Here is a 19,198-nt window from a genome sequence, read left to right as displayed (position 1 = left end):
GTCTCAGGAGACCAAACTCCAGGAAGCTCTCGCTGGCTTCGTATGACGTTTCGTCTGTGGGGGGAAGCCCACTTTCTCCTGCCGGGAGCTCCCACAACGTGAACAAGCGGAAATGTATCATAGAGCTTTTTAAAGCTCGGAAAAAATTTTTCAGGGCAGGAGGAGAGAATATAAGGCTCCTTTCACACTATATGTTGCTCCGTTTTAAAGACCCCTTATAATGTCCCGTTAAGAAAACCTTTAGAAACGGCCGTTACAAAATCCCATTCAGGTCTATGGGATTTTTTTTTATTATTATACATTATAGCCCATCATAGCCCGTTATGAATAACGGACGTTATTTGTGACGGGAGAAAATTCAGTGCATGTAACGTATTTTTCTCCGGTCACAAAAAACAACCGTTATTCATAACGGGCTAGAACGGGTGATAATGGATAATAAAACAATCCCATAGACTTGAATGGGATTTTGTAACGGACGTTTTAACGGTTTTCTATACGGGACATTATAACTGGTCTTTAAAATGGAGCAACATATAGGCCCTTATTTATTAAGACTGTTGTGTAGGTTTCTTTGTGGGTTTTAATTCCCTACAATTTTTTTTTCACGGTATTTACTAAGGTTTCCCTACATTTTCCACTTTCCCTACATTTTGCTTTATTTACACATGATCTGATCTGTCGGGTTTTCCTCAGTTGAAATCCACCACATTTTATGTGGAAACCTTAGTAAATATGTTGGGTTTTTGTGAAAATGTCGGGAAACACGCCCCTTTCCCCGACGGCCACGCCCCAGAATCTGGCGCACAATCCGACAAAACATGTCGGGTTTGCAATAGTAAATGAGGGCCATAGTGTGAAAGGAGCCTAATCTGAGTTGGTTTAGTTAGAAAATATGATTTGATGATGGGTACTCTTTAAATAAAAAAGGGTACTCAGCAGGGCTCAAGTCCTGCAGGAACACAGTGGAACGGAATTCCTGCACTTTTTTCACGCAGGAACACTGTTCCCATTAGCAGGATTCCTGCAGGACCTGCCCTTGAGTGGAAATCTTGACCCCCCCTCGTGCTCAGCCTCTGTCTATGTCTCCTACAGATGGGTCCAGTAAGACAAACACATCAGAGAGATGTCCCAGTCCAGATGATCCACAGGAGTCTACCGAAGAGGATGACCGCGTCCTGCAGGATGATCAGGTATTGTTCCTTTTTTTATGTGGTCTTATTGAGGGCCGATGACTTAAAGGGGTTATCCAGATTTGTAAATTACTTCTATTAAAAAAATCTTAATCCTTTCAGTACTTATGAGCTGCTGAAGTTGAGTTGTTCTTTTCTGTCTAAGAGCTCTCTGATGACACCTGTCTCGGAAACTGTCCAGAGTAGAAGCAAATCCCCATAGCAAACCTCTTCTACTCTGTGCAGTTCCCGAGACAGGCAGAGATGTCAGCAGAGAGCACTTTTGTCAGACAGAAAAGAACAACTTAACTTCAGCAGCTGATAATTATTGGAAGGATTAAGATTTTTTAATAGAAGTAATCTACAAATCTGTTTAACTTTCTGGAGCCAGTTGATATAAAAAAAATAAAGTTTTTTTCTGGAATACCCCTTTAAATCATTGGCTGTCTGTAGTAGGTCCAGGTCCTGCCCTCTGTGTCTGACAGTGCTTCCCAACCAGTGTGCCTCCAGCTGTTGCAAAACCAGAGCCGGCACTACCATAAGGCATCTAGGGCATCTAGGGTGCCGCATGCAACATTGCGGGGGTCCCCAGAGGCAGAGGGTCCCCAGACATCTTATCCCTATTCTTTGGATAGGGGATAAAATGTCTAGGGTGGGAGTACCCCTTTAACTGCGTCGTCCGAAATTCCTGCATGGATACAAGTAACAAAGCTTCATGTAGCAAAACACGTTCTTTGAGAATCAGTGTTTATATGATATGTGATGATATATACCAGTGGTCTTCAACCTGCGAACCTCCAGCTGTTGCAAAACTACAACTCCCAGCATGCCCGAACAGCCGTTGGCTGTCCGGGCATGCTGGGAGTTGTAGTTTTGCAACAGCTGGAGGTCCGCAGGTTGGAGACCACTGATATATACTATGTTTTTTTTGCTTTGTTTAGGATGGAAGCTTAAGAATCATCAAAGTTGAAGTCACAGAGACGGATGATTTAGAAGAAGAACCGTGCGAGGAGGAGGAGACGTCTACAGGAATCAGTCCTGGTGAGTGGTGACCTCTAAACATGGACATCGAGAAGGAGAAACCGCAGCATCTAGAAGTGCAGAATCTTCACATGTTTGGTTCACCAAAAACACGCATGCAACATTTGACCCATAATGGTCTTTCCAAGCACGCTCTAAACCAGTGTTTCCTAACCAGGGGTCCTCCAGCTGTTTCAAAACTACAACTCCCAGCATGCCGGAAAGTTTTTGGCAGTTGGGAGTTGAACTATTGCAACAACTGGAGGCCCCCTGGTTTGGAAACACTGCTCTAAACATAACGGGGGAGATTTATCAAAACTTGTGCAGAGGAAAAGTTGCCCATAGCAACCAATCAGATCACTTCTTTCATTTTTCAAAGGCCTTAAAGGGGTTATCCAGGAAAAAAAACTTTGTTTTTATATATCAACTGGCTCCAGAAAGTTAAACAGATTTGTAAATGATTTCTATTAAAAAATCTTAATCCTTTCAGTACTTAAGAGCTGCTGAAGTTGAGTTGTTCTTTTCTGTCTAAGTGCTCTCTGATGATGTGTCTCGGGAACCGCCCAGTTAAGAAGCAAATCCCCATAGCAAACCTCTTCTACTCTGTGCAGTTCCCGAGACAAGCAGAGATGTCAGCAGAGAGCACTGTTGCCTGACAGAAAAGATCAACTCAACTTCAGCAGCTGATAATTATTGAAAGGATTAAGATTTTTTTAACAGAAGTAATTTACAAATCTGTTTAACTTTCCGGAGCCAGTTGATCTAAATAAAAATTTTTTTTTTCCTGGAATACCCCTTTAAGAATGTAAGGAGCGATCTGATTGGTTGCTATGGGCAACTTTGCCTCTGCACAGGTTTTGATAAATCTCCCCAATGCCGTCCATAAGAACCTGCTATTACGGCAAACAATGTATTCGGGTGGATACGGTCGCACCCATTAATCAGCCCACAGAATCTGATTCGGAAGATAGCAGCTGTATGTAAAATAGTATGACCGCCACTGAAAATCTACTTCCTAGGCTGCATTCACACCACGTTTTTGCAATACAGTTCCCGTATCAGGTTTTTGATGAAAAACGGATTCCTCAAAACCGGACTACACTGTATCGAAACGTGTGTACAAATTTCAACCTGTATAGGGTTAAAAACCGTATAAGGTTTGAAAAATGATGTCCGGTTGCATCCGTTTTTAAGAAAAAAACGTGTACGTTTTTAACTTTTCATTCCATTATGAATAAAGTTTCACTTGTTTGATTGAAATTCCAATAAAAAATGTGCAAAGTCAAAAACCGTATGGTGAAAACCGGATGGAACTGTACACACATACAGTTCTGTACAGTTCCCATTGACTCCCATGTTTATGTCACCATTTTTTTTTTTTTTTTTATATATAAAATTATTCCATCAAGATAAAGCATTTCATTTATGTTGATAGTTTTAGGACAATGTAGTTTTAATGTTATTTATTAATGAAGTGTGTACTGGGGGCTGCCATTACTGTAGCCTCTTTGCCTCTTTGTGGCACACCTTCACAACACCTACACAGTTGCTTTATGGCAGGCACAGGGTATAAGAAAGTTAAGACTGAGAGTGTCTCATAGAAAAGCTTGGGCTGCTTACTGCACATGTGCACATCACAGATTAGGTGAAATGAATGGGGGAGCCAGCACCATTTTCTTGAAGTCCCTGAGGAGCAGTGACCTATCAAAAGACATCTAGTCTGTTCTCTACCACTCTTCAGACACCAACAAAATGGTGACAGTGGAATTGAAAAAACTACAACCCCCCCCCCTCTCCTTTTGCACAAAGACAGAGGAGGAAGGTAGACAGGCGAGGTCTAATTTGCAGCAGCCAGACAAAGTTGCTTGCTTTCCCCAGACTCCTCATGTTGGCTCCCTCTGCTGGTCAACAGTGGAAGATATGACAAGTTATTAAATTTTTCATATTTTGTGACAACACATTTTTTAAAATAAATATGTGAAAAATGTAAAAAAATTAACCTCTTAAAAAAAAAAAAAAAAAAAACAATTGGTGACAGGTTCTTCATAAAAAAATAAAATAAAACATTTGGGGAAGGAGAACTTCACTTTAACCCCTTCGTGATGCATGACAGATGTAGTCCTGACTGGAGCCCGCTCCATACCAGTGACCCTCAGCTGATTTTAGTAGCCGAGGGCCGCCGCTAATAGCCGGCTATTTACCCTTTAGATTGTCTGTCAAAGCTGACAGTGATGTCTAAAAGGACCTTTTAAACCATTCCTGGTGGTCTAGTGAGGAGGATGCCCCCCACAGCCCATCTACAAGGAGGGGGAGTCCATTGTAGAGGTAGCCAGAGGTCTTACCCCTCCTCTTGCCATGGCACTAAAATTGATTGATTGATTGGTGGAGCACAGATTAATGCATGGTTTATCTGTATGAGGAATCTAATGATTCCTCCTAAAAGTCCCCTAAGGGGACTAAAAGTGTAAAAAAATTAAAGTTTAAAAAAAGTTTAAAAACACACACATTAACCCCTTCCTTATTAAAAGTTAAAATCACCCCGCTTTTCCCAAATTCCATATAAAAAATATATAAACATAATAAAAATGAACATATGATATGATCAACCCGTGCGAAAATGTCCGAACTATAAAAATATATCGTAAAGTAAACCGCACGGTCAATGGCGTATGCGCAAAGAGTATTTTTGGTCACTTTTCATACCATAAAAAAAAAGGAATAAAAAGCGATCAAAAAGTCCGATCAAACTAAAATGGTAGCAATGAAAACGTCAGATCACGGCGCAAAAAATGAGCCCCGTACGCGGAAACATCAAAAAGTTATAGGGGTCAGAAGGACAATTTTAAATGTATTAATTTCCGTGCATGTAGTTATGATTTTTTCCAAAAGTACGACAAAATCAAATCTATATAAGTAGGGGATCATTTTAACCGTATGGATCTACAGAATAATGATAAGGTGTCATTTTTACCGAAAAATGTACTGCGTAGAAACGGAAGCCCCCAAAATTTACAAAATTGTGTTTTTTTTATTCAATTTTTTCGCACAATGATTTTTTTTCAGTTTTGCCGTAGATTTTTGGGTAAAATAACTGATGTCATTACAAAGTAGAATTGGTGGCGCAAAAAATAAGCCTTTATGTGGACTTTTAGGTGCAAAATTTAAAGGGTTATGATTTTTAAAAGGTAAGGAGGAAAAAACGAAAGTGCAAAAACAGAAAAACACTTGGTCCTTAAGGCGTTAAAGTCAAAGTTGCCGGTATCTCACCAAACCTAGTGACATAATCGCGGATGTTCGGGGAGCTAAAATGGCGGATGAGGATCTTGGCTAAGCCAAGCTGATGAAGCTTGGCTTAGCCATAAAAAAAAAAAAAGTCCCATCAAAACATGAAGTGATACAGATCATGGCGCAAAAAATGAGCCCTCATACATCCCTGTATATGGAAATATGGAAAAATAAAAAAGTTATAGGGGTCAGAAAAGGACAATTTTATGCATATGAATTTTGTTAAAAAAAAGTTTGCATTAATACAAATAGTACAACAATAGATAAACTATATAAATTGGGTATCCCCCCCCCCCCCCCCGACACACACAAAGTTGCAAAATTGCAGTTTTCCACTGACAAATATTATTTTGGTTTCGCTGCATGTTTTATGGTAAAATGAGTGATGTCATTACAAAGTACAATTGGTCACGCCAAAAAAACAAGCCCTCCTATGGGTCTGTAGGTGGAAAAATAAAAGAGGATTTTCAAAGTGGATTTTAAAAGGAGAGGAGTTAAAGGGGACCTCTCATCAAATAAACTTTTGATAGATTTTAGATGAATGAATGTTGAATAACTTTCCAATAGCATGTTAATGAAAAATATGCTTCTTTCTATTGTATTTTTCCTGATCAGTCCTGTCAGCAAGCATTTCTGACTCATGCTGGAGTCCTAAACACTCAGGGCTGCCAGCCTGCTTTGTTCACAGCCAAACAGGCTGTGAACAAAGCAGGCTGGCAGCTCTGAGTGTTCTCCTTTGTGAACAAAGCAGACTGGCAGCTCGTAGTGTTTAGGACTCCAGCATGAGTCTGAAATGCTTGCTGCCAGGACTGGTAGGGAGACCCCTAGTGGTCATTTCTTCAAAGTGGAAAATTAAATAGAAAGAAGCAGATTTTTTAATAACATGCAATTGTAAAGTTATTTTGCATACATATCAAAAGTTTTTTTGATGAGAGGTACCCTTTAAAAATGAATATTGGCCTGGTCCTTAGGGGTTAAGCATACTTTGCATAAATCAATAACACATGTGAAAAGTATCTTACTATAGAAAAATGCCTCTTTCCCTACTTAGCAGGTTCATTCTTCCCCTGCTAGACTTATCATTGACTCTGAAAAAACGTTTAAAATCTGTCTTGACAAGACAAGATCGTCTCACTGAGGGAGCAGTTTACAGCTGCCCATAGAAGTCTTTTAAGGGGTACTCCGGTTAAAAACATTTTTTTTTAATCAGCTTGTGCCAGAACATTAAACAGATTTGTAAATTACTTCTATTTAAAAATCTTAATCCTTCCAGTACTTATCAGCTGCTGTATGCTCCACAGGAAGTTGTGTAATTCTTTCCAGTCTGACCACAATGCTCTCTGCTGACACCTCTGTCCATGTCAGGGACGGTCCAGAGCAGGATAGGTTTGCTATGGGGATTTGCTCCCACTCTTGACAGTTCCTGAGACAGACAGACAGGTGTCAGCAGAGAGCACTGTGGTCAGACTGGAGAGAATTACACAACTTCCTGTGGAGCATACAGCAGCTGATCAACGTTCTGGAACCAGTTGATTAAAAAATAAATAAATAGTTTTTCAAGAGAGTACCCCTTTAATGGGAAGGGGACAAGGCAGAGACATGGCTGTTATATCTCACCCCAGGGCTGGATTCACAGCTTACACTGCTCAGTACTTCTCTATAATGTGTTTCATGCTGCAGCTGCTTCTGGTTTTTAGAGATATAGGAGAGCAGGATGCCCTCTTCTGAGGGTGGTCTATAGAGATATAGGGGAAGATTTATCAAATCCTGTCCAGAGAAAAAGTCGCTGAGTTTCCCATAGCAACCAATCAGATAACTTCTTTCATTTTGCAGAGGCTTTTTGAAAAAAAATGAAAGAAGTTATCTGATTAGTTGCTATGGGCAACTCAGCAACTTTTTCTCTGGACAGGTCTTGATAAATCTTTCCCATAGAGAGGAGGTTCCTCTCTTCTGAGGGTGTGCTATGACATGTAGGTGAGCAGGATCTCCTCTCCTGTGTGGGAGGTGTATGGGAGACATCATAGCAGATTGTCTATACCTACTAGGCCAGTGTTTGCCAACCAGGGTGCCTCCAGCTGTTGCAAAACTACAACCCCCAGCATGCCCGGACAGCCTAGGCTCAGACACTAGGCTCAGAGAAAACCGAGTTGGAGCCTGCAGAGGGGAAAACTGGTGGAAAATACCATATCCAAGTTATATAATGGCCAGAAATAGGGCTATTCTTCATGTTCACACATGACAGCTTATCCTGAAAAGTTTGTTGAAAGCTGGGGATCATTGAATTTTTTTTTATGACAAGTCAGTGAGGGACCCCAGATCCTAAGATTAAAGGGGTACTCCAGTGGAAATTTTTATTTTTTATTTTTTTTAAATCATTTGGTGCCAGAAAGTTCTACAGATTTGAAAATTACTTCTATATAAAAATCTTAATCCTTCCAGTACTTATCGGCTGCTGTATGCTTCACAGGAAGTTGTGTAGTTATTTTCTGTCGGTCCACTGTGCTCTCTGCTGACACCTCTGTTCATGTCAGGAACTGTCCAGAGCAGGAGAGGTTTGCTATGGGGATATGCTTATAATCTGGACAGTTCCTGACATGGACAGAGGTGTCAGCAGTGAGCACTGTGGTCAGACAGAAAGGAAATTAAAAAAGAAAAGAACTTCCTGTGAAGCATACAGCAGCTGATAAGTACTGGAAGGATTAAGATTTGTAAATAAAAGTAAATTTACAAATCGGGTTAACTTTCTAAAACACCAGTTGATTTAAAAAAAGATGTTTTCCAGTGGAGTACCCCTTTAAAGGGGTACTCCGGTGGAAAACTTTTTTTTTTTTTTTTTTTTCAACTGGTGCCAGAAAGTTAAACAGATTTGTAAATTACTTCTATTAAAATATCTTTACCCTTCCAGTACTTATTAGCAGCTGTATGCTACAGAGGAAGTTCTTTTCTTTTTAAATTTCTTTTTTGTCTTGTCCACAGTGCTCTTTGCTGACATCTCTGTCCATTTTAATAAACTGTCCAGAGTAGGAGAAATATCCCCATAGCAAACATAAAAGTTGCAAAATTAGGTTTTCAATACTGCCTTTATGTAAAAGTAAAACTTATGTGTGAGATGGGCATGTGTATCCAGACCGGTGTATTTACCCTGTGTCTGTCTCTTTCAGAGGGGTCCAGAAGAAGGAACGCGTCAGAGAGACGTCCCAGGCCGGACTGTGTACGGGAGTCTGAGGAAAGTGACAGCGCCCTGCAGGATCACCAGGTAGATGGTGTTCAGGGGGATTACACAGTTCAGGGATGTGGAATTCCTATCGCCCGACGCCCGGGACATCCAGTTCCGGGCGCCGGGCAGGTGAATTTTTCCGGCCCTAAGCCCGGCTTCGAGAAAGCAGGGCCGGACCTGACAAGCGCAGCGGCGCTCAGCAGTCTGTATGTAGGGTACTCCTGACTCCTGCCCGCTCCATACTCTGCAGCCCCCAGCTGTTCTCAGTAGCCGGGCAGTAGCAGACTTGCGACTGCTCCTCCCCAAATTTACACCTCATCCCGCCGCTAATAGCCAGCATGCGGCGATTGCCGCAGCTGGCTATTAACCCTTTAGATCGCCGCTGTCAAAGCTGACAGCGGCAACTAAAGGGTAATGTGATTGCTCCCTGGTGGGCTAGTGGGGTGGATCGCCCCCCCCCGCAGCGTGGTCGCGAGCGGGAGATCCACTATAGAGGTAGCCGGAGGGCTTACCTCTGTTCCCTGGTGTCCGTGGCTCTGTCATTGATACATTGATAGAGTCTGGCTGGACTAGGCTCTATCAATGGATCACAGAGCACACAGATCAATGGAGTTCAATAGAACTCTGTTGATCTGTATGAGAAATCTAATGATTCCTCCTAAAAGTCTTAAAGGAAAACTGTCACATATTTTCTCCCGCAATATCCACAGGTACTGGTGGATAGTGCGGGAGACGCTGATTAAAATGAGCCCTACCTTGGTCTGATCCGCGCCGCCGTTCGCCCGCAATTGTAGTTTTAATCTCTGCGTATATCCTGCTGTAACTGGCACGGGCGGGGCTTCTGTGGGCTAACTGGCACTGACGTCAGCGCCGCTCATGAATATTCATCCCTCCTGTTCTCCCTCTCTTCGCCGCTCCTAACCAGAGGGAGGGGGGGATGAATATTCATGAGCGGCGCTGACGTTTTTGTTTCGGAGAATATGTTATTGAAAAACTAAAAGGTATCATTATAGTAGGTATGGCTATTATAGGGCAAGGAGGAAAAAACGAGAGTGTAAAAGCGAAAATTGGCCTGGACAAATGGATCGTCATGAGGGACAAATAGATTTTGCTCCGTTTTAGTCCCGTGGATAAGTCGTTTTTTATAAAAATTTCCACACCCCTGACAGTTATCTATTGGATTTTCCCAAGATCGTGGCAGAAATGGGGCTATTTACTACAATTGCGTAAATGGCTGTAAAAATGTGTAGTTATTAGTGATTTTGAAACATTGTTGCAAAAAAAACACAACCAAAACTTTTCTTTATAAAGCATATAGGTGAGCAGGATCTCCTCTCCTGTGCGTGAGGTGTATGGGAGACATCATAGCAGATAGTCTATACCCACTAGGCCAGTGTTTTGCCAACCAGGGTGCCTCCAGCTGTTGCAAAACTACAACCCCCAGCATGCCCGGACAGCCAACGGCTGTCCGGGCATGCTGGAAGTTGTAGTTTTGCAACAGCTGGAGGCACCCTGCTTGGGAAACACTGCACTAGGCTCTATGGGCACTATGGGCAACTCAGCAACTTTTCCTCTGGACAGGTTTTGATAAATCTCCCCCATAGAGAGGAGGTTCCTCTCTTCTGAGGGTGTGCTATGACATATAGGTGAGCAGGATCTACTCTCCTGTAGGTAAGGTGTATGGGAGACATCATAGCAGATTGTCTATACCCACTAGGCCAGTGTTTGCCAACCAGGGTGCCTCCAGCTGTTGCAAAACTACAACCCCCAGCATGCCCGGACAGCCAACGGCTGTCCGGGCATGCTGGAAGTTGTAGTTTTGCAACAGCTGGAGGCACCCTGCTTGGGAAACACTGCACTAGGCTCAGAGAAAACCGAGTTGGAGCCTGCAGAGGGGAAAACTGGTGGAAAATACCATATCCAAGTTATATAATGGCCAGAAATAGGCTATCCTGAAAAGTTTGTTGAAAGCTGGTGATCATTGAAATATTTTTTATGACAAGTCAGTGAGGGACCCCAGATCCTAAGATTAAAGGGGTACTCCAGTGGAAATTTTTAAATTTTAAATTTTTTTTTTTTTTAAATCAATTGGTGCCAGAAAGTTAAACAGATTTGTAAATTACTTCTATTAAAATATCTTTAGACAGAAAGGAAATTCAAAAAGAAAAGAACTTAATGTGGAGCATACAGCATCTGATAAGTACTGGAAGGATTAAGATTTGTAAATAAAAGTAATTTACAAATCGGGTTAACTTTCTAAAACACCGGTTGATTCAAAATTTTTTTTTTTCCAGTGGAGTACCCCTTTAAAGGGGTACTCCGGTGGAAAACGTTTTTTTTTTTTTTAAATCAACTGGTTCCAGAAAGTTAAACAGATTTGTAAATGACTTCTATTAAAATATCTTTACCCTTCCAGTACTTATTAGCAGCTGTATGCTACAGAGGAAGTTCTTTTCTTTTTGAATTTCTTTTTTGTCTTGTCCACAGTTCTCTTTGCTGACATCTCTGTCCATTTTAAGAAATGTCCAGTGTAGGAGAAATATCCCCATAGCAAACATATGCTGCTCTGGACAGTTCCTAAAATGGACAGAGATGTCAGCAGAGAGCACTGTGCTCGTGATGTCAGCAGAGAGCTCTGTGTTCCAAAAAGAAAATAATTTCCTTTTTAGTATTCAGCAGCTAATAACTACTGGAAAGATTAAGATTTTTTAATAGAAGTAATTTACAAATCTGTTTAACTTTCTGGCATCGGTTGGTTTGAAAAAACAAAACAAACAAAATTTTTTTTCCAGTGGAGTACCCCTTTAAAGAGGACTAATAAAACAATCAGTCTGCACAGGTCACACTACGTTCACAGGTAGTAGAGAGCACTTCGTGATGTACACCTAAAAATGATGGAAAAGTTGGGAGCACTGTGCTCGTGATGTCACGATTAAAATGATCCCCTACTTACCGTATATAGGTTTGATTTTGTCGGACTTCGGAAAAAATCATAACTACATGCAGGAAAATGTATACGTTTAAAATTGTCATCTTCTGACCCCTATAACTTTTTTATTGTTCCATGTACGCGGCGGTATGAGGACTAATTTTTTTGCGCCGTGATCTGAAGTTTTTATCAGTAGCATTTTTGTATTGATGGGACTTTTTGATCGCTTTTTATTAATTTTTTCATTATATAAAAAGTGACCAAAAAGTTTTGGAGTTTTTTTTGCGCGTACGCCATTGACCGTGCGCTTTAATTAACAATATATTTTTATAGTTCCGACATTTCGGCACGATACCACATGTTTATTTTTATTTACACAGGTTTTTTTTTTAAATGGGAAAAGGGGGTTATTCTTACTTTTATTAGGGTTTTTTTTTTAACACATTTTTTTTTGCAATGTAATAGCCCCCTCTAGTGGCTATAGCACTGCACACACTGATCTTCTACACAGATTACTGCCATGCATTAACATGGCAATGATCCGTGTTATCGGGGGTCGATTGCTCAAGCCTGGATTTCAGGCTTGGAGCAATCAATCGCTGATTGGATGCACTGGAGGCAGGTAACGGATCCTCTGCTTGCATTCTAGCTGATCGGGACATCGCAATTTCACCGTGATGGTCCCGATCAGCCTGACTGAGCTGCCGGGAGTGTATTTTTGTTACTTTAGATGCGGCTATCAATTTTGAAAGCCACATCTAAAGGGTTAATAGCGGAATGACCCTGCATTATAGACCGGGACCGGGTGCAGGGCATACAGGTAAGCTCGTGTCCTTAAGAGGTTAAAGGGGTACTCCGGTGGAAAACTATTTTTTTTTTTAAACAGCTGGTGCCAGAAAGTTAAACAGATTTGAAAATTACTTCTATTTTAAAATCTTAATCCTTCCTGTACTTCTCAGCTGCTGTATGCTCCACAGGAAGTTCTTTTCTTTTTTAATTTCTTTTCTGTCTGACCACAGTGCTCTCTGCTGACACCTCTGCCCATTTCAGGAACTGTCCAGAGCAGGATAAGTTTGCTATGTGGATTTGCTCCTACTCTGGACAGTTCCTGAAATGGACAGAGGTGTCAGATAGAAAAGAAATTCAAAAAGAAAAGAACTTCCTGTAGAGTATGCAGCAGCTGATAAGTACTGGAAGGATTAAGATTTTTTTTTTTGTCAAGTTTTAAAAAAAAAAAAAAAAAAGATTTTTTTTAATAGAAGTAATTTACAAATCTGTTTAACTTCCTGGCACCAGTTGATTTAAAAAAAAAAAATGTTTTCCACCAGAATACCCCTTTAAAGGGGTATTCTAGGCAAAAACTTTTTTTTTATATATATATCAACTGGCTCCGGAAAGTTAAACAGATTTGTAAATTACTTCTATTAAAAAATCTTAATCCTTCCAATAGTTATTAGCTTCTGAAGTTTTCTGTCTAACTGCTCAATGATGATGTCACGTCCCGGGAGCTGTGCATGATGGGAGAATATCCCCATAGGAACTGCACAGCTCCCGGGACGTGAGTCATCAGAGAGCAGTTAGACAGAAAATAACAACTCAACTTCAGAAGCTAATAACTATAGGAAGGATTAAGATTTTTTAATAGAAGTAATTTACAAATCTGTTTAACTTTCCGGAGCCAGTTGATATATAAAAAAAAGCTATGGCCTGGAATACCCCTTTAAGCTTCTGGTTGCTGGAGTCTAGCCAGGTGATTAGGTTGGTCTCATTAGGTGAATTGCAGTGATGAGACTCCACCCCCTGTCTCTGCAAAGCCAGAGGAATCATGGGAAATGTAGGCAGCATTGAAAAAAAAAAAAATATTTAAGTTCTGAAATAAAAACTAGTATGGCTGAAAACCCAATGCCTGCCACATCAGCTAAAACAGGTATACACAAGGCATACACAAGAACCTTTACATTGCTCTAATAATAGCCTATGCTGCACTATATAAGGGGGGTAATAAAGAACTCCCGGAGTGCTTCTTTAGTATGTAAGATTACTAAATGATTACAGTCTTACCATTCACCATCTTGGTGCCCATATAATCATGTAGTTGTAAAAGTGTAACACGCTGAACTCCGATTACTAAAGTGGACTTCCCAATTGGTGTTAATGTTGACGTTATTGAGGGGGATAAAGACCCTATATATATATATATATATATATATATATATATATATATGTATATATATGTGAAGACGTGAGCGGACCATAGTCTGAATCACTTTGCTGTGTTTAGGATGGAAGCCTAAGAGTCATCAAAGTTGAAGTTGTGGAGACGGAGTCGTGGGGGGATGAGCTGTATCCTCAGGAGACTTCTACAGATCTCATCCCAGGTGAGTGACATCCTCGAAGTACAGATCATTAATTAAAGGGGTACTCCGGTGGAAAACATTTTTTTTTTTTTTTTAAATGAACTGGTGCTAGAAAGTTAAACAGATTTGTAAGTTACTTCTATTAAAAAATCTTTACCCTTCCAGTACTTTTTAGCAGCTGTATGCTACAGAGGAAATTCTTTTCTTTTTGAATTTCTTTTTTTGTCTTGTCCACAGTGCTCTCTGCTGACACCTGATGCCCCTAACAGGAACTGTCCAGAGCAGGAGAAAATCCTCATAGCAAACCTATGCTGCTCTGGACAGTTCCTGACACGGACAGAAGTGTCAGCAGAGAGCACTGTGGACAAGACTAAAAAGAAATTCAAAAAGAAAAGAATGTTTTTGCCCGGAATACCCCTTTAACTCACCTTCCTACGTTCCCCTGTTGCGCCCATATCAGCATCCCGGTCCTCCGGTGCTGGTCTTCTTCCTGTTTCTTGGGCTCGGTGACTCATACTGCGCTCAGCATATCGCTGGACACACCGATGTCCCGCCTGGGCCCGCCTTCTTCTTGCTGCCCGGGCTCCTTACATGACAGTGCTCTCAGCCTATTACCGGTCGAGGCGGGACATCGCTGCTGCCGGCGATAAGCTGAGCACAGTGTGACGATCCGAGCACAGGAACCGGGAAGAAGACCAGCACCAGAGGACTGGGACGCCGATATAGGTGCAACGGGGGAACGTAGGTAGGTGAGTTAAAGTTTTTTTTTAATGTTTTTTGCAGCTTGGGCACAGGGGAAATGGAAAATCTTATGGAGACTGCGCATTTCTGAGTGATCCTAGCTCCAGCATGTTCTGCTGGAGCCGCTATTTTCAGAATGTCCACCCGGAATTTTCGGGTTGTTTATTCTGCCATGTAAACATAGCCTAACAGGGGATGTAGGCCCGACAGCTGAATACAGGGAAGAGTCAGGAGAACGATCCAGTGATCATTCATGTGGCCCTCCCCACCCAACACCTGAGACATGTATTGGTTCAGTAAGCGAGCGCTGATCTACAATCTACGACTGGCACTCGTCTAGGGTCAGGCCATGTATAGCGTCTTCACCCCCACCCCACCCCCGTTCCTCCATTCATTTTCAGAGCAAAACTCCCAAGTGCATTAATAATACAGGGGTCCCTCAAGTTACAATACGAATTGGTTCCAGGACGACCATTGTATGTTGAGGCCATAACTCCATGGAAACCTGGAAATTGGTTCTGAAGCCAAAAAATAGAAAAGAGTAAGGATTGAAAAAAACAACAAGTAGATAACTAATACAGATAAAGCAAAGTCCTTACATATAATAGTAATAAAGATCTGCTGGGAGCTGTAATCACTGTCTATGTAGAGGACAGGAGCTTCTTCAGGGTCCTGTACAGTACACAGTGTCCTAAAAAAGTAATGGAGCCGCCCTCACCTGGTGTCCAAAGGAGCAGCTAACTGTGGCACAGGTAAAGAGTACAGAACATGTAATACCTCCCTGTATTGTAGGGGCGCTACCAAACACCAGTCAGTGCATACACTTCAGTAATACAGGTAAAGAGTACAGAACATGTAGTACCTCCCTGTACTGTAGGAGGCGATACCAGACACCAGTCAGTGCATACACTTCAGTAATACAGGTAAAGAGTACAGAACATGTAATACCTCCCTGTACTGTAGGGGGCGCCACCAGACACCAGTCAGTGCATGCACTTCAGTAATACAGGTAAAGAGTACAGAACATGTAATACCTCCCTGTACTGTAGGAGGCGCTACCAGACACCAGTCAGTGCATGAACTTCAGTAATACAGGTAAAGAGTACAGAACATGTAGTACCTCCCTGTACTGTAGGAGGTGATATCAGAAACCAGTCAGTGCATACACTTCAGTAATACAGGTAAAGAGTACAGAACATGTAATACCTTCCTGTACTGTAGGGGGCGCTACCAGACACCAGTCAGTGCATACACTTCAGTAATACAGGTAAAGAGTAGTACAGAACATGTAATACCTCCCTGTACTGTAGGGGGCGCTACCAGACACCAGTCAGTGCATACACTTCAGTAATACAAGGGTTTTACCAGTTAATGCCCATTCTGATTGGTCGGTTCTTTCAGCCATTGACACGTTTCACAGATCTGGACTGTCTGTACATTGTATGTTGTGTATATTGTATAGTGAGTCTGCTTTCCAGTCACAATTGTTATGTTGAAAATATTGTTTGTTGAGAGACCAAGCAATTACTTCCCTTTCTCTGTCTCTCTTGCAGGTCCAGCATCGTCCAATAATGATAACGTACTCTCATGCACTGAATGTGGTAAATGTTTTACCCATAAATCAAAGCTCAGTAGACACAAAAGGACTCACTCGGGGGAAACTCCCTTCGCATGTACAGACTGTGGAAAATGCTTCAAACACAAAACATCCCTGGTCGACCACCAGAGAATCCACACCGGTGAGAAGCCGTTCGCCTGTTCGTATTGCGGACAAAAATTTGCCCACAGATCCATTGTCATCGACCACGAGAGGACTCACACGGGCTTCAAGCCCTTCTCGTGTTCCTTCTGTGGCCAGAGCTTCACCATGAGATCCACCTACGTCAACCACCTGAGAATCCACACGGGGGAGAAGCCTTTTTGCTGCTCAGATTGCGGTAAATGTTTTACCCAGAAATCTGCACTCGACAAACACCGCTTCCTTCACACCGGAGAAAGGCCGTTCTCATGCGCCCAGTGCGGGAAGAGCTTTTCGAGGAGATCGCTTCTGGTAGAACACGAGAGGACTCACACGGGGGAGCGACCGTTTTCGTGTTCTGAATGTGGTAAATCATTCGCCCACAAATCCACGCTTTCCGCGCATAAGATCAGTCACTCGGGGTTGAAGATGTTCTCGTGCTCTCAGTGCAACAAGTCCTTTACAACCAAGAAAGGGCTCGTGAGACACTGGCAGATCCACGTGGGGGATAAGTAATTACGGTGCTGCGAATACCGTAACAACTGGAATCGTGTTGAGGTGTACTAGAAGTTTTATGGGCGCACTGTTTTAGCCCCAAACTGGAAAAGTCCCAGTAAAGATGGTGCTTGTGGATGTATCCAGGAAGACCTTCCACCGCTAGCATTTAGCACGTATAGTGATGCCAGCAGCCCTTACCAAGGATCGCCTGGTGTGCCCCCTACAGCTGACCAGCAGAATCGCTATTGCTTAGTAACCTATGAAGAACTATGGTCAAAATAGAAGCACTTAGATTGCACGTAATAGAACAGTGGTCTCCGAAATGTGGACCTCCGGCTGTTGCAAAACTACAATGCTGGGAGTTGTAGTTTTGCACCTACCTTTCTAATGTCAGACATTCAATATCCCTCTGTACCTGCTGCCCCTTATCCCTCTGTACCTGCCGCCCCTTATCTCTCTGTACCTGCCGTCCCTTATCCCTCTGTACCCTCCGCCCCTTATCTCTCTGTCCCAGCCGTCCCTTATCCCTCTGTACCTGCCGCCCCTTATCTTTCTGTCCCAGCCGCCCCTTATCCCTCTGTACCTGCCGTCCCTTATCCCTCTGTACCCTCCGCCCCTTATCTCTCTGTCCCTGCCGTCCCTTATCCCTCTGTACCCTCCGCCCCTTATCTCTCTGTCCCTGCCGTCCCTTATCCCTCTGTACCTGCCGCCCCTTATCCCTCTGTACCTGCCGCCCCTTATCCCTCTGTACCTGCCGCCCCTTATCCCTCTGTACCTGCCGCCCCTTATCCCTCTGTACCCGATGCTCCTTATTCCTCTGTACCCGCTGCTCCTTATCCCTCTGTACCTGCCGTCCCTTATCCCTCTGTACCTGCCGTCCCTTATCCCTCTGTACCTGCCGTCCCTTATCCCCCTGTACCCGATGCTCCTTATCCCTCTGTACCCGATGCTCCTTATCCCTCTGTACCTGCCGTCCCTTATTCCTCTGTACCCGCCGCCCCTTAGCCCTCTGTACCCGATGCTCCTTATTCCTCTGTACCCGCCATCCCTTATCTCTCTGTACCCGACGCCCCTTATCCCCCTGTACCCGATGCCCCTTATCCCCCTGTACCCGACGCCCCTTATCCCCCTATACCCGACGCCCCTTATCCCCCTGTACCCGCTGCTCCTTATCCCCCTATACCCGACGCCCCTTATCCCCCTGTACCCGCCGCCCCTTCCCTCTGTACCTGCCGCAGATTTTACCCTCCCCTTTTCCCTTAGTATTTCTTTCTTGCAGTGCTCGAGTTAATCATCATTGATATCCACTATGCAACACCTCATACTCAGGGCATCGATTGTATTCTGCAGATTTTCTGTTGTTCCTGTAGGTAGCGTTGTGACTCTCGCTGATATATGCCTTGTTCTTTCGCGCTGGGGAGAAGCCATTGTTTGCCTTTTTGCATTTAGCGATGTATCATATGTATTGTAATTAAATGGAAGCTATAGAAGAGAAATGGTATTTCTTAAAAGTACCTGTCATATGCCACAAATGTGTGTGTCTAGCACCTATATTTCTCTCACAAATACTTTCTATATGTTGCTCACTTGGTTTGTTATCCTGTGCTTTGGAGGGGGCGTGTCCTCACTCTGCATGACTCATTATTCTTCCTGAGTGCTTGGTCCCTTTTATCCAATCACTGCAGGCAGCTCTGTAACCCCTCCTCCCTGCTGCAGTCTGATAGGACAGGAGTGAGCACAGAGGAGTGCTAGTCCCGCCCTCACTTACTGGACTTTGTCCCTGCTTGTGTACAAAGATGATGCTGCAGCTTTACAGGATTATGTTCTGAATGGTATGGGGACCCCGAGTGGTCTTTTCTTATAAGCCAGGATTTCTATAAAAAGGAAATAACATTTTCTTAAGTATATTAGAAAGGTTAATGTTTTGCCAAGATGTACAACATATAAAAAGTTTTTGAATCTGACAGTGCCCATTTAATATATTTTTTTTACTGATCTAGGGGCAACCATATGGGAGTGATGCATTTTAGTCATGTGTTGTTATGCTGTGTAAGACTGTGTTCACACCATGTTTTGTTAAATACGGTTCCTGTATACGGCTGGGAGGAGGGGGGCGGGGCTTAATCGCGGTGCCCGCACTCAGGCGTATTCGGCAACCGTATTTAATGCATGTCTATGAGCCGACCGGAATGAACCGCAGCCTCCGGTCGACTTCGTTTTCGGCCGTATGCGGTTTCCCGA

The 19,198-nt window shown here is 42.8% G+C and overlaps 1 protein-coding gene across 3 annotated transcripts in view; it reads left to right on the top strand.

Annotated features, from left to right (window-relative positions):
* Window positions 1-18,411, top strand: part of LOC130358245 (oocyte zinc finger protein XlCOF7.1-like) — a 28,079-nt gene extending 9,668 nt beyond the window's left edge. For 2 of the 3 annotated variants that reach the window (XM_056561195.1, XM_056561196.1), the window contains exons 5-9: window positions 1,096-1,193; window positions 2,114-2,213; window positions 8,639-8,733; window positions 13,905-14,001; window positions 16,275-18,411. In XM_056561195.1, the coding sequence (XP_056417170.1) occupies window positions 1,096-1,193; window positions 2,114-2,213; window positions 8,639-8,733; window positions 13,905-14,001; window positions 16,275-16,975 (1,091 nt within the window). In that variant the 3' untranslated portion in view covers window positions 16,976-18,411. The remainder of the gene's footprint in view (window positions 1-1,095; window positions 1,194-2,113; window positions 2,214-8,638; window positions 8,734-13,904; window positions 14,002-16,274) is intronic. The other variant, XM_056561194.1, reaches the window with a different exon arrangement.
* Window positions 18,412-19,198: the final 787 nt, after the last annotated feature.

This window comes from Hyla sarda, chromosome 2 (genome assembly GCF_029499605.1).
Source record: "Hyla sarda isolate aHylSar1 chromosome 2, aHylSar1.hap1, whole genome shotgun sequence".
Classification (NCBI taxonomy): domain Eukaryota; kingdom Metazoa; phylum Chordata; class Amphibia; order Anura; family Hylidae; genus Hyla; species Hyla sarda.
Note: the sequence above shows the minus strand (reverse complement) of the source record. Positions and strands in the feature narration are given on the sequence as shown.